This window comes from Podarcis gaigeae (genome assembly GCF_964106915.1).
Source record: "Podarcis gaigeae genome assembly, chromosome: 6".
NCBI lineage: Eukaryota > Metazoa > Chordata > Lepidosauria > Squamata > Lacertidae > Podarcis > Podarcis gaigeae.
Genome location: NC_139682.1, coordinates 69585635 through 69600387, shown reverse-complemented (window position 1 = coordinate 69600387; position 14753 = coordinate 69585635). Strand labels below are relative to the sequence as shown.

Genomic DNA, 14753 nt, shown 5'->3' with positions numbered 1-14753 from the left:
AAATTGTAAAACAGAAAATTTAATTAAAAATATGGTTGGATAGTGTTCTCGAAGCTACCAGCATGAGTTTGACCAAACGAATACAGAAAGAATAATAATATTAATAATACAGCCAAAATAAGCACAAAAAGACCAAGCAGAAACGATTAGCAATAGTTAAAGAGCGCTGCCACGACTAATGCTAGGGAGCGGAACTTCAGCTAATTATTTTTTATTGATTTACTTTTTTGGAGGGGGGCAGTTGCCTAGATAGATAAGATTAAGAGCTCAGTCGGTAGAGCGAGTTGCCTCTTTTATCTCAGCGTTATGGGTTCGAACCCCACGCCCGGCAAAAAGATTCCTGCGTTTGCAGGGGGCTTGGACTTGGGTGGCCCCTGGCGGTCCCTTCGAATGGTATGATCCTGCGATTTGGCAGGAAGGCAGCAGCGTCCGGAAGGGCGCGCGCGCCTGCGCCAACGGTAAGCCTTACGCGTGGTCTCTCGCCACGGCCGGCGGGGAGTGGGCGTGGCCTCGAGAGAGAGGTGGGCGGGGCTTCTCCCCACCCCGGCGCCGGAAGCTTCGGCATCTCCCCGGGGGAGTCGGGCTCGAAGGGCCGCTGAGGAAGAGGGGGGCAGCGGCTCCCTTCTCTTTCCCTCCTCCCTTTCTTCCCTTCCCTCTCTCGCCCTCTCACCGTCGCCCTCCGAAGCCGATTCCGCCATGGCCGACTCTGGGCTCCCGGCTGCCGGGCGGCCGCTCACAGACGACGAAATGGCGGAGGTGAAGAAGGAAGTAAGGACGGGGAGAGGAGCCTCTGCCCCTCCAGACACGCGGGGCGGGAGGGAAAGCGGGGGGGGGGGGGTATTCGTATCGTGTGAATGGAAAAGCGTGTCGTGGGAAATGGGGACAGCGGTGGGGAGGGGTAAAGCTTTTGGGGAGGGGGCGTGTGGCGGGGTGCTTGTTTATAAGGCAGTGAATGCCGAGGCTGCCGTGTTCTCTAAAAGCAAAAGGCGCTGGGTTGTTTATGGCTCCTCTGTGCCAAGATTCCCGCCTTTTTGTTTGTCTGTTTCTCTTCTGGAAAAGGGGAGATGCCTTTTCCTGCCTCTGTGGGATGGGCGTAGTAGCTGCTGTCCTCCCCCCCCCCCCGACACCAGATCAATAAAAATAAATAAAAATACTTAGCTCATGGAGGGCCTGCCCCATCCCCACTACTCCCAACAAAAACCCCATGCTATGTAGCAAGAGGGTGAGAAGGAGGAAATGCATACCTGCGGGTGCCTTGGATAAGATCCTGGCTCTGGCCTGTAAGATGGATATTGTCCTGGGGTAATGGTGTGAAGATCATATGCCCTTTTAAAATGTGGGGCTTTTGGGGGGTGGGGTAGTTATTGGGTTGTTTTTATTTTGATTGTGTATTTTGCGGTTTTGTATTTTGTATTTTATTCTGTGAACCACCTGCCCCTGAGACCTCTGGGTATAGGGTGGTATATAAATTCAGTTGATAATAATAATAAGCATAATGGAGGTTTCTGTATTCCTTTCACCACCGCCACCCCTTCTACTCTTGGTCCCCAGTGCACCACCCACCGAGGGGTGCCGACTTGAATAAAATATTAGTTGGGGGAGCCAGGTAAGCCTCGCCCCCACACAATGGATCGCATGATGTGGAACTCACACACTGCTTGAATGGCCATGTCCATCAACTTTTTTGTGGGGGCTGGCCCCCTTAAATATTTTATTGGGGGAGGGGTGAAGAGACCCTAGCCCATTTGAGTTGGTTGCTTCTGTGCACCCACTCCACTGCTCAACCTGCACCGGAAGGGCTGTATTAGAACGTAAAATATACTGTACTAGGTGAGAGCTGTGAGTAATGACAATTGCAGTTCCCAACAGTGGGGCATGTTCTCACAGGAATGTCACTCTTGGGGGGCAGGGAAGGTTGTTCTCTGAATTGCAGAAAAGTCTCTGGGTGAGTGCCCTTTCGTGTCCTAGAAGAACAATAAAAAGGAGGAAGGAAGGTCCACTAAATCGCATGCATTCTGCCCCCGTTTGTAAATTTCTACGTAGGAGTTTCTCTTGGAGTGTTTATAGGAATTCCCCTCTTTTGTTTCTGAGCTTGACACATGTATGAGTCAATAAAAGTAGTTCTTGCTAGTTCTATTTTTTCCTGCTATGAAGTCCACATACTGTGTGTGGAATATACGAGGTTTGTTCAGAACCATAAATCTCTCTCAGTACGTTATTACTTTATGCTGGGCCAGAGGGTAATAACAGTTTAGTGTAATGATAAATTTAGGAAGTCCAGGTCCCTTCATGATGTCGCGGCCACTCCTCTTCTTAGATTGCACCATAATATACGTAATAATATAGTAATAATTTGGGATGCATTGCAATCATCAATGCAGATCTCCATTTGTTGCTTTTCAGCTAGATACAATTTTTTTCTGTGCATGTATGCAAATAAATGATTGGAGTGCTGCAATATTTTATTTTACAGTGACTTTCCTCCAAGTTCCATTGTACTTAACAGAATTTGAGCACCATTCTCTTGAACCTGAAGCACTTTGTGTTTTCAGTGTTCCTAAATGCTAAGCTTTGGAGTATACGCCTCAGCTTTATTTCCATGGACCTTCACCCGAGTGACCCTAGGAGCCAATCTTCAGAGGCTGACTTTCCTCCTTTCAATTGGATTGGCTCCAGTGTGCACAAAGGGTGAGAAGACCTCTTCTCAGTGGCTAAAAAAATTCCCCTTTCATGCTGATTCGGGAGCTCTAGAATACTGCAGAGAGAAATAGCTGAAACACCTTTGGTAACCCCTTGCTGGCAATTTCCTTTTTGTTTCTGTAGTCAAAATACAGATACTTTACCTTAACTTGAAACATCTGGTTCCTTTCTGGTGTGTGTGTGTGTGTGTGTGTGTTGGTCAATGATAGCGATTAATGAAATTTGTTACAATTTGAAAGCTAGGATGAGTATTTGAATGTGCACCAAGAACTACCACACATATATTCATAGCACAACATACAAGATGAAAAATTCACCTGTTGCTAACTTTGTCATTTCTTCTTGCTAGGTTTTGGAACGATTGCGCCGCTATCTGTGTGACAAAATAATTGCAGAAAGACACTTTGATTATCTACGTTCAAAAAAAATACTCAGCAGAGAGGACACTGAAGAAATCTCTTGTCGATCTTCAAGTAGGAAGAAAGCTGGGAAGCTGCTGGATTACTTAGCAGAACATCCCAAAGGACTAGATGCACTAATAGAATCTATTAGATGGGAAAAAACACAGACCTTCCTGTTAGAAAAGATAACCGATGCTGTCTTGAAGGCAAAAAATGAAAAACTGGAAAGCCTCAAAGGTAAATGGAATAACATGCATTTGAATCTATTCCAAAAGGTTTTGTAAAAAATAATTTTCATGCAACCTGCTTCTGTGCGTGTTTGCTCAAAAATGTGTTCCACTGATTTCGAGGGACTTATGTCAGGTAAAACTTCAGTTTTCAGCTGCGGGTTTTGGTCCTCTTTTTGTACTTAAGATGAATAAACCCAAGGCACAAGCTACTGACCAGAATTAGTTTGGTCAAAGTCAGGTGATAGTGTGGGGGTGTCCTTTGGAAAGGGGATATGTGGAAGAACTGAATATGTTTCTATTTGAGTGTTTCATGTCTGGCCTGGGTAGTTGCATTGGATTATATTGGTAATTGGTTTCTGCCTTTTAATTTTACCTCTTAAGAACCTGCTGCATCAGGCCAATGGCCCATCTACTGCAGCATCCTGTTGTCACAGTGGTCAACTACATGCCTCTATACCTGAGGATTGGAAAGTGGTCAATGTAACACCAGTTTTTAAAAATAAGAACCAGTACTCGTAACACCGCATGCATGGACTCAAGAGGCAGTGTTGTAGACTTAAAAAAACAAACAAACCACCACACTATGTAAATTGTATGCAAATGATACATTTTATGTCTTTATTACAGGCTTGAACTGTAGCAACTGCATGGCTTCAGGGTATGACCAATCGAACAATCTCTCTAGATCACAATCGAATGAATCTAATCTCTTTGAGAAACAAAAAGACAGAGAAACCACCTACCTTCATCCGGAAGAGTTTAGTACATCTGCTTTTGTATCCGCCGCTTCTCTTCATTCAATGAATTTGCCGATTACTGAGGTTGGAAGTACGGAAAACTCTGTTTTCTCGGCCACGCTTCCCGGCCCTGGAGATTCTGGAGCCCCACCTCTTCCGCCGCAATTGCAAAATGAACAAGAGGAAACATGTACGACTTCGAGTGACAGTCCTTTCCTGCCTTTAAGATCCCGCTCTCTTCTTCCATAGCGATATTTTTCCTTGAGTACTATCATGCTGGATGCCTTGAACAGTTTTGGGTGGTGGGAAAAAAGTGTCTAACTGTAAAGTCACAATAGATCAAGAAATAGCTTATAACTCACCGCATCTTAAAAGTTTTTTTTATAAAAAAAAAAATCTGAACTGTTTCCCCATTAATTCATATTTTAAATGTTTGTTTGTATGCTTTTATTGGGTTTTTTTGCAGTGTAAAAGCTTTTAAATAGTATTTTCTATTCAAAAACAATATAGGCAAAATGATGCTCAATTGAACATTTTAAGGAGGTTTTTCCTACTGTTTTCTATATGCACTGTCTGCATAAAATTTACACCGAGAAAGCATAATTTGATCCTCTTTTGCATCGTAAGAGCAATTTAATCTGGTGATTTTTGGGGGCTTGCTGATTCCTGAGAACTTCCTAGTTTTCTCCCAACATACATCAATTCGTGCTGATGAAGTGTCATGAGGAAGGAAGTTTGCACCGAGGAAAGTTTTGAGATGAACATAGTAGTCATGAATGAGGGTGGTGAGTCTTACATCTCACTGGTGTTGGCATTACATTGGTAAGTTCTGCTTGGTTACTATTGACAGGAAGTAAAGAAGCCTCCGAACATAGGGAGACGTATTCTTTGGTTTGCAACCCAAGTATATGATTGTTTTGTAATGTATCATGGGGCGCCTGCCTTGTCCAGTTTTTGTGTGACATGAACACATTCCTGGCTGTAGGGTTAAGTGCCTTATTTTGGAGTAAGACATGATCTTCTGAGTAATATTCTACTGCCGCTGATCTTCAAAAGCAATTAAGTGTGCACTTCACAAATCAAATTCATTTTTATTCACTATCAAAGTATTTAACTTTCTAGGCATTTTACTTCGTTTTAGTACATATGCCTTTACAAATACTGAATATATATCTAAAATTAACAGCTTAATTGCTCTCAAAGTGAAACAGGTTGTCACAAATATGAATTAGCTGCAAGCCACTAAAGGGATTTATTGGTGCTAACTAACAGGGAAAAGATGCAGCAAAAGAAAATGGCAGTAAAGAGGGGCCTTGCTTTCCTGTGAACTTCCAGGATTTGCCATTTTTTATTAACTTTTTTCTAAACCTCTTTTCTACTCTTAATACTATTTTTTCTAAACCTCTTTTCTGTTCTAATACTATTGTTGCTTAGCTTTACTAAAGATGCGTACTTCTCAACATTTGCGAACGTACAACTAAACGAACATGATATTCTTTTTAATTCCAGATGTATACACTTTAAAAGGTATTTGCGCTCTGGGCATTATCAGGGATGTAGTGTGTTTTTTGCTGTCTTCTGTAGTAACTGTATGTCTACTCTAAACCTCAGGGAAGCAGTGCCTTTTTTATATCCAGTCAAAAAAAAGTTGTCTCAGAAATACCAACGTATTGAAATGTGCCTGCATTTTTCTTTCACAAGCCCTTGGATTAAAACGTGCAATAAATTACACTAATTTACAGCCTGTTCCTATGCATGTTCACTCAGAAGTAAGTCCTGCTGTATTAGGATTACAGGCAAATATTTTAAGAACATTTGATCTGATGGTAATGGGTCAATTACACTGGTCACTGTCTGCAGAACACAGTAGATCTTAAGCACAAACTGATCTGGTGGTGGTTCTGTCGCAGTGTATTAAGCACATGCTTTCCATGTAACTTGCCTGAACTCAAACTTCCATGCTGGTGATTTTCAGGGCATTAAGTTCCTTTATATGATTACCTACTCTAGATGTTGTTGTGTTAAACAAAACCTTGTATTCACACAACCGTGAACTTAACATTTAATATTGTGCGATGTTTTCCCCTGAAAAGCTTTATGGCTTTCTAGATTTTGAAATTGCACTAGGGTTTATTCCTCTCCCAAGCATGTGATCCCCTATAATCCAAAATTTACTTGTGTGGAAATTGCCACTATTTCTGTGACTATTTCTGACCATAATGTGTTCTACTGTGTAAATTGCGGACTGTTCACAACTGCTGTATTACCACCACCACCCCAAAAAAAGGTACAACCAGTGTAAAACAATACTGAACTGAAAAAAATGTTTGGAAACTCTAAACTCAACTTTCCAAAAATATTTCTCTTGTAGAGTTTAACTTTTGAAACAAGCAACCTGAGAAGCATTAATTTCTAATAAATTGTCATTAGGTGGGTTGTTCTTTTTTAAAGTACACCTCACATGTGCTAAGTTTGCTTTCTATTCAGTGGCAGCTGTGTTCTTAATGGCTTTGCTGAGCAGCATTGTTTAAGGGTTGTTGACACCTGACAATAAAATACATTTAGAGCAGGTTATATCTTTGTTGTATTTCAGAATTGGAGGATCATTGTAGCCTTCAGCAGGTTCCTTTACAGCACTAGGCTCTGATACATTAGCCATGATAATGAAAAGGAACATCCATGTTAAGAACCCGTGTATTCTGCATATTAGAGGCTTGTGTGTGTACTGCAATGGGCTTGTTTTCATACTTGGCTTGTAGACTTCTGGGAAGAACCTGGCTGCCTGCTGTTGGAAAAAGTGCTGGAAGAGAGACCCTGGTCTCACATAATACTTAAAGTTTTGGTGCCCTGGGCAGAATATTTTTCTTCTAATATGATAATTTGTTTCTGCTTAATTCTACCCATAACTATCTGCCTAAGGCATTACTCTTAGGAGTGGGCTGAGATTGTTTTGGTCACAATTCTTTCTAACATTGTAACTTTTCAGGAATACTATAGAAACCACAGTTGATGCTAGCCAAATGCCATAACAAATGCATTCTAGCAGATTGTTATGGTAATGCAAGGGTGTAAAAAAACAAAAGTTTTATATCCAAGTAAGGCTATATGGCTACATAAGGCAGGTTATTTAATGTATTTGTAAATATATTTTGCACCAGAATACTTGTTGGAATAGGTCATCAATGAATTTGACAGTGAGTGTTAAAATATTTTCTTCCTACCCTGTAATGGCTTTTGTCAATTATGTAAGAATGAATTTAAAATGAAATAATGTTTTGACCATACTCTGCTTTTCTCTATTGGAATATAAGGTGAGAAATATTTGGGTGGAAGATATCAGTGTTTGAATGTGTGGTTGCTTTGGAAAACGGATGGCTGCCAAAGCTTGGACCTGCTGTAGGTGACCAGAGTAAAATCTCAGCTGTTGATGGTTGCTGGAACAGAGAGGCTTTGGGATAACTTTGGACCACATAGCTAGTACAAGGGTTTATAAGCTTCCAGTAATGTGCTGCTCTTTGAAGCTTAGTTTTTCCTTTAACTACAGGATTTTGAGTAACCAGGTCTGTGCTCTTTTTATATCCTGTTGCACACAGAATAATAAAGTCTTGCAGCATTTTACACATCAAATTGATTACAGCACAAGCCGTTGTGGACCAGAGTCCATTTCATCAGATGCATGCAGTGTGATCCTTGGTTTGCACGTGTGTTTATAAAGCATTGTGAACTGCGCTGAGTGTAGTTCTGCTCAGCCAGGTACTTGGTGCTATACTAATACAGACTGGTGTGATGAGGCATTGCTGTGGTCCAGAGACACTCCCATCACAAAGAAACCCCTGTATCTTGGATTGGGCCTAGATCATGGGTAGGCAAACTAAGGCCCAGGGACCAGATCTAGCCCAATCACCTTCTAAATCCAGCCCGCAGACAGTCCGGGAATCAGCATGTTTTTACATGAGTAGAATGTGTCCTTTTATTTAAAATGCTTCTCTGGATTATTTGTGGGGCCTGCCTGGTGTTTTTACATGAATAGAATGTGTGCTTTTATTTAAAATGCATCTCTAGGTTACTTGTGGGGCATAGGAATTTGTTCATTTCCCTCTCCCAAATATAGTTCAGCCCCCCACAAGGTCTGAGGGACAGGTTTGTCCCCCTGCTGAAAAGGTTTGCTGACCCCTGGCCCAAAGAGGCAGACTGGGGATGCCAGAAGTGTACCATCCACCCTGCTGCACTACAGCCTCCCTGACGAAATTGGCAGAGATTACATTGGAAGGAGCATTAGAAGAGCCTATTCTAGGTTTCCGTAGGACCTCTTGGCCTTTATGGCAACTTTGGGACTGTCAGGGACCCAACGCACAGAATGAGACAATTTTGGATTTTGTCTTTGCTGCAGGGGCAGAGGTGAGTGGTCTGAATGCAGCAGTGAGATTCCAAACAACTTTCAGATAACTACCTGGTGAAGTTTTGACTCATTGTGACTGTTCTCCCTTTGGGATTAGAAGACCTATCTGCATGGTCTTCTGCAGACTCTCCTGTAGTGGAGAGAACTGGTGATAAGTGTTGAGGCCCTTCTCTCACTGTGGAGAGGTGAGATGTGAAAGGACATCAAGGCTATTGCTGCTGAGCACCCTCTCCAACATAGTAAAGCCCACAATGCCATGGAAAACTAGGTAGCTGTGAGCAATGAAGCAAGATGTACAATAGCTAGAATGCTGATAATACAGGACCCATGGGTGTAAGCAGGATTTTTGTTGGGGGGGGCATGCCTTTTGTTAGGGGGGCAGAACCTCGGCTACTGATTTTTATTGATTGGGGGGGCAGCTGCCCCCACTCCCCCCCCCCCCGGCTATGCCCATGACAAGACCTGCTATAAAGGTGAGTGAACATGCCTTTGAGCATGTTACCATGCCTATTGTGTAGCAGTCACAGGCAAAGCAACCCACTTTCTCCTCTGCCACTGCATCCTCAACTTCACTGCCCAGTAGAACTACTTCAAATAACTCAACACATATTAGCATCAGCCCATAAAGGATGCATTTAAAGCACCTGGTTCCCAGCCACCAAAAAATCCCGGGAAGTCTATTTTACTCCACAGTCAGCAACAATTCCTAGAGCCTTTAACAAACTAAAGTTCCCAGGATTTGGGGGAGGGGGGCCCATGTACTTTAAATGTGTGGAAGTGACTAGACTACAATCCCATACCCTCCAACATTTCTCCGATGAAAATAGGGACGTCCCATTCCACAATGATAATTTTACTATTTATGCCCCACACATCTTACTGGGTTGCCCCAGCTACTCTGGGCAGCTTCCAACATATATAAAAACATAAAAAACACAACTTCCCTATACAGGATTGCCTTCAGACCGCTGGGGGGGCGGGGCGGGTGTCGCATAAACTCCATACCCTCCAACATTTCTCCAACGACAATAGGGAGGTCCTATTCCATCCCCTCCAACATTTCTCCAAGGTAAAGGTAGGGACATCCTAAGGAAAAGTGGATCAAATCAGAAACCGGGACAGCTTCTGTAAATCAGGGACGCCCCTGGAAAATAGGAACACTTGGAGGGTCTGCAATCCCTTACACGTTCACTTGGGCGTGAGAGCCCCCATCGACCTCAACACAAGTTATATGTTAACACTGGATATATATACTGTATATATTTTCCCCAAATGAGGCAGCAGCAGAGAGAAGGAGAGTTCTTTCCCAGCCGAGGTGGCAGCTTGAGTTCGGCCGCCCCCTCTCTTTCCTTCCCCAGGCCTGAGAAGGCAAGGGGTGGTGTTTTGGTCCCCCCCCTTCCCCGGAACCTCCCTCTCCTCGCGCCTCCGTTTCCACGGGCGGGTGTTTCTGCCGCACCGGTCCCCCGCCATGGCAGCTGCGGAAGGGAAGGACCCGCTGGGCTTTTTCGCCGCTTACGGGGCCAGCGACGACAGCTCGGACAGCGCGGGCTCGGAAGGCGAGGAAGGGCCCGGCTCGGGCCGCGGCGGGGAGGCCAAAGGGCCGCCTCCTCTGCCGAGAGGGAGCCCCGAGGGCAGGCCGCGCTTGCCCGGGCCCGACGAGCTGTTCCGCAGCGTCCACCGGCCGGCCTTCCTCTATAACCCGCTGCACAAGGAGATCGACTGGGAGAGCCGGGTCCTGCGAGCTCCCGAGGAGGTGGGTGGCGAAGAAGCGGGGGGCTGGGGGTCGCTCTCCTGCAGCAGCAAGAGCCGGGCGACGAGGGGAGGACCACGCTGGGAAGACCTAACATCATATATTCTTAAAGGGCGGAGTTGCATACGGGAGGGATACACACATGATGTGCATCCAGGGGTAAATAAAATGTTTTTTGGGGGAGCAGGTAAGCCCCCCTAATAACCGACCACAAGACAGTGCATAAACGCACACTATTTGAATGGCAACTTGGGAGGGGGGGTCACATATTTTATTGGGTGGCTGAAGGGACTTTGGCCCCTAGGAGTTGGCTCCGATGTGTGCCTCGCTGCTGGGGCCTGTAGCTTTTCCGGCAGTCTATATTTGCGTTTCTTGTGTCCTAAATTTATTTTATTGGGGTGGCTTGTGGCCTAAAAAGGTTGGTTTAGGGCTATTGGAGACCCTGGCTGGAGAGGGTATTTGAGACTTTTAGGCCCCACCTAGGGCATATACACACATATATACACACACAAATCTATTTTAAGTGTTTGCTTCATCGGATATGTGTTATCCTGAGTTTCAGGTGCATATGGAATGCTGAAAAGTTGTGTGTGGTGTTAATTACATTATAATCAATGGCTATGCATAATTGATGGCTACACATAAAAATAGTATCTAGGTCAGTAGTTCCCAACCTTTTTTTGGCCATGCCCCACCTAAACATCTCTGAAAACCTGTGACATACACAGTAATTCTTATTATTCAAAAAGTGAACTCCTATTCATGTGGAGGAAGCCTAAAAGGCCATTAACTTGGTTTAACTGATTCCCGAATTTCCCCCCTTTAAAATCACATTGCCCCCCTGTTGGGCGTGTGCCGCATGTTGGGAACTACAGATCTAGATATTCTGGTACTGACTATTTGTCTGGGAACAGAAAGGTCTGTCATTGAAGGTCCAGCCTATGGCAATAGCAATTGCCCCAGCAGCACTTGTCTTTTTACAACTTCTCAGTGTTAAATATTTGAATTTTTTATAATTAATTACAAAAATAATTAATTTTTTTAATGAAAATCCTGTGTTGGTCCTTCCATCCTTCTAGGGGAAGGGATGGGGATTCTGTGGACCTCCAGATGCATTGGACTCCAGCTCCCATCATCCCTGACCATTAGCCATGGTGTCTGAAGCTGGTTGGAGTTGACACGGAAGAACATCTGGAGAGCTTCAGGTCCCCAAACCTTCCCTAGAGCCAGAGGCTGCTTTAAAGCCTAGCATTAAAGATATGGAACTCCTTGGTCAGTGGGGTTTGCTTTCTTGTTTGTATCCAAAATATGGAACTTATTTATCCTATTTGGGATGAAGATGGAGTCTTTCTCCTAGATCAGGGTTACTTGTTGTTGTATTCCTCCTCCATTTATCCTTGTAATGAGTGGCTTGGCTTATTTGCTTAAACCATTTGGATTTCTAAACGGCTGTGGCATTGATGATACTATGTTGCTGCTTTATTCATTCATCAGTGATACTGCTCATTCATTAGATGTTGGGTATATTTTCAGATGTGAGAGCAAAACAGCTTGTGCCCATGATTGCACCTATGCCTTTAAAATGTATTACAAGATACGTAGTCCCTGCACTTGGTCTTCTGACAGCACAGTATTTTAATCCAATGTGTTCCCCCAAACAGCCTCCAAAAGAGTTCAAGGCATGGACGACACATGCTGTTCCGCCCCCTGAAACTTATAGTGTCAAAGAAACAAAGCCACCGCCACCTCCTGAGCTCGATATGGCAATCAAATGGTCCAATATGTATGAAGATAATGGTGATGATGCTCCAAGGAATCCAAACAAAGTTAACTTCTTACCAGCAGAAGAGGAGCAAGAGCACGTAGAATCAGGTAACCCTTTGTATATAAATAATTTGATTTAAATCTCCCCCGTGCCAGTTAGATACTTCCATCAATGCCAATTTGTGTAGTATATTTTTGAATCCAGGCATACTTTTAACCAGCAATACATCCCGTGGCTTTTTCTGCGATGTAATAGTAAAAGTAGCATAGTTTTCCCGTTACATTTTTACACCTGAAAGTAGTTTGGGTTGTTTGTCATGGAATGCGGGGGCACAGGAAGTACAAGGCACTTCCTGTTTTTGCATGCTTACCTATAACAGAATCTTTGCATCTCCCTCTCAAGATAGGGATTGAATAGTGCAGGAAAAAACAGGGTGGGGGAGTGCAAGACATTCATTTTCATTATGTTTATGTCCAACTTTTCTTCTATTATCATGGAATCCAAGATGGCATACATGTGGTTTCCAGGTAGTCACAAGGCATCAGATCCAGACTTGCTTAGCATCAGCAAGGCTGTATCTTCGTGTATTTTCAAACTACAGTGGTACCTCGGGTTACATATGCTTCAGGTTACAGACTCCGCTCACCCAGAAATAGTACCTCAGGTTAAGAACTTTGCTTCAGGATGAGAACAGCAGTGGTGCAGCTGCAGCGGGAGGCCCCATTAGCTAAAGTGGTGCTTCAGGTTAAGAACAGTTTCAGGTTAAGAATGGACCTCTAGAATGAATTAAGTTCTTAACCTGAGGTACCACTGTATAATATCTATTCCTCTTCTTCCTCCTTCGCTTTCCTAACGTTCAAAGCCACTTTTGTCTGTTGGATTTTACTAATGCGCGGGACTATCTGTTTTGATAATGAAGGTGTGTGTCATGTTCTGAGGTATTTTAAGTAGTTTCTTCTTCAGGACAATCTCTGAATATTCTGATACTAACTCTGAGTTTTTCATCGCTTCAATCACTGGAGGATATTGCTGCTTCTAATAAATGTTTTAACTTGCTATTTTAGATTTCTTTTGGACCCTTGTTTCTGTGTGTGCTTTTTGTTTGACTTCTATTCCTATTAAAGATGCAAGCTTTGACTAGAATGTTTAATATATAAAAATGTACCTCCATTCTACCCCATGCTTAATGGGTGATGCTCACAAGTAGAAACTACTAGACTGTAGACCATTACTGGCCACAGAGATGTGCCAGCACAATCGTCCCTGTACCAAACACTTCATTTTTAAAAATTGTTGAACTGCTCTTACCATTAATACCCACTTAATGTTCAACTATATACTTTCCTGTAAGTTAAGCCCATTGGATGTAATCCTACAGTCTGCTAAATCAGAAAACACACACTTCAAGGAATATCAAGTCCCTCCTCAATTTTTTCCAGGTTAAAAATATAAAATTCCTTCACTCAACCTTTCCTTATACGACTTTTTTCTATACTCCTGATAATTTTTGTTGCCACCTTCTGAACCATTCTACAGTGGTACCTCGGGTTACATACGCTTCAGGTTACAGAAATATTGCTTCAGGTTAAGAACTTTGCTTCAGGATGAGAACAGAAATTGTGCTCCGGCGGCGCGGCGGCAGCAGGAGGCCCCATTAGCTAAAGTGGTGCTTCAGGTTAAGAACAGTTTCAGGTTAAGTACGGACTTCCAGAACGAATTAAGTACTTAACCCGAGGTACCACTGTATATCCTTCTTCCAAAGTGTGTTGCCAAGAACTGGACACATTATGCCAGATGAATTGAAGCCAAGCTTTTGTAAATGGGGCTTTAAAAATCTCCATCTTATGCATATATTTGCATTTATAAATACTTTTTTATTTGAAGATGATGAAAAAGATGAACCCGCTTCGTTTAAGAAACGCAAGCTAGACCCTGAGGAGCAGATGAGAAAAAAGAAGCAGTGATGAATTGAACAAAAGTTTGACTGCTGACAATGTTGTTCTTGAACACATAGAGCATCTGCTGAGCCTTGATTTCACCACTGGACCAGGGAACAAAAGGCATTGCCAACCATACAGCACATTTATGGACTCTATTATTATACAGGAAATTACAGAATGCATTGATTGGTATTGTTTTAGATGTCATGTCTATAAACCCACAATGTTTCAATTAGAACCCTTTTAATTAAAACACAACCTTTTAGAATATTGTGGTAAATATTTGTGCGGGCTATGGAATTTCAGAGTGTTCTGTTCATTCATGAAACTGAAAAAAAAATGTGAGAATTGTTTACTGAACTACCATTGGGGTAGAAGATATTTGTTTCTAAAATCAAGAAATGACATTTTAAAGGGGTGAAGTTTTCAACAATGTATTGTGGTGATAGTGATGCTATTTTGAAATGTATGTAAAATATGTAAATAGTTCACTGAAATAAAACTATATGTTTGGAAGTGTATCTGGTATCCTTACTCCAAAACTGACAAAAATGCACATAATAAAAAACTCCATAATTTCCTATAAATCAAGAATATCTGTGTTGAGTCACACAAAGCTTTGTATATGTTTTAATAGGATTTCGCCATGCCCCCGCCACCTGGTGAGTTGTACTTTTCTTGCTGTTTTTAGTTTTTACCACCATAGATGTGCCATCTGACTTTTCTTCCTCAGACTCAGAAAAGGACTTTGTCTACAAGAAGGCATTGTTGGGATGCAAGCAAGAAAACAGCAGAATGTTTGACAAACACAGTGTTCCAAAATATCTGACA

General features: G+C 42.8%; 2 protein-coding genes across 3 annotated transcripts; both read left to right on the top strand.

Moving 5' to 3' along the window:
• The first annotated feature begins 429 nt into the window (after positions 1 to 429).
• On the top strand, positions 430 to 7352 carry BCL10 (BCL10 immune signaling adaptor). 2 transcript variants are annotated; one of them, XM_083743584.1, is made up of 3 exons: positions 430 to 768; positions 3050 to 3338; positions 3959 to 7352. In XM_083743584.1, exons 1-3 carry the CDS (start codon positions 697 to 699, stop codon positions 4315 to 4317), a joined length of 720 nt encoding a protein of 239 aa, XP_083599710.1. In that variant the 5' UTR covers positions 430 to 696; the 3' UTR covers positions 4318 to 7352. The 2 variants fall into 2 exon arrangements, with proteins under 2 accessions (XP_083599710.1, XP_083599711.1); XM_083743585.1 differs by having other exon boundaries at positions 512 to 756.
• Positions 7353 to 9603: 2251 nt separating this feature from the next.
• Positions 9604 to 14441, top strand: LOC310846644 (UPF0690 protein C1orf52 homolog). The gene is made up of 3 exons (XM_083743602.1): positions 9604 to 10220; positions 11879 to 12089; positions 13867 to 14441. The coding sequence occupies exons 1-3, from the start codon at positions 9936 to 9938 to the stop codon at positions 13944 to 13946; spliced, it is 576 nt and encodes a 191-aa protein (XP_083599728.1). The 5' UTR covers positions 9604 to 9935; the 3' UTR covers positions 13947 to 14441.
• Positions 14442 to 14753: the final 312 nt, after the last annotated feature.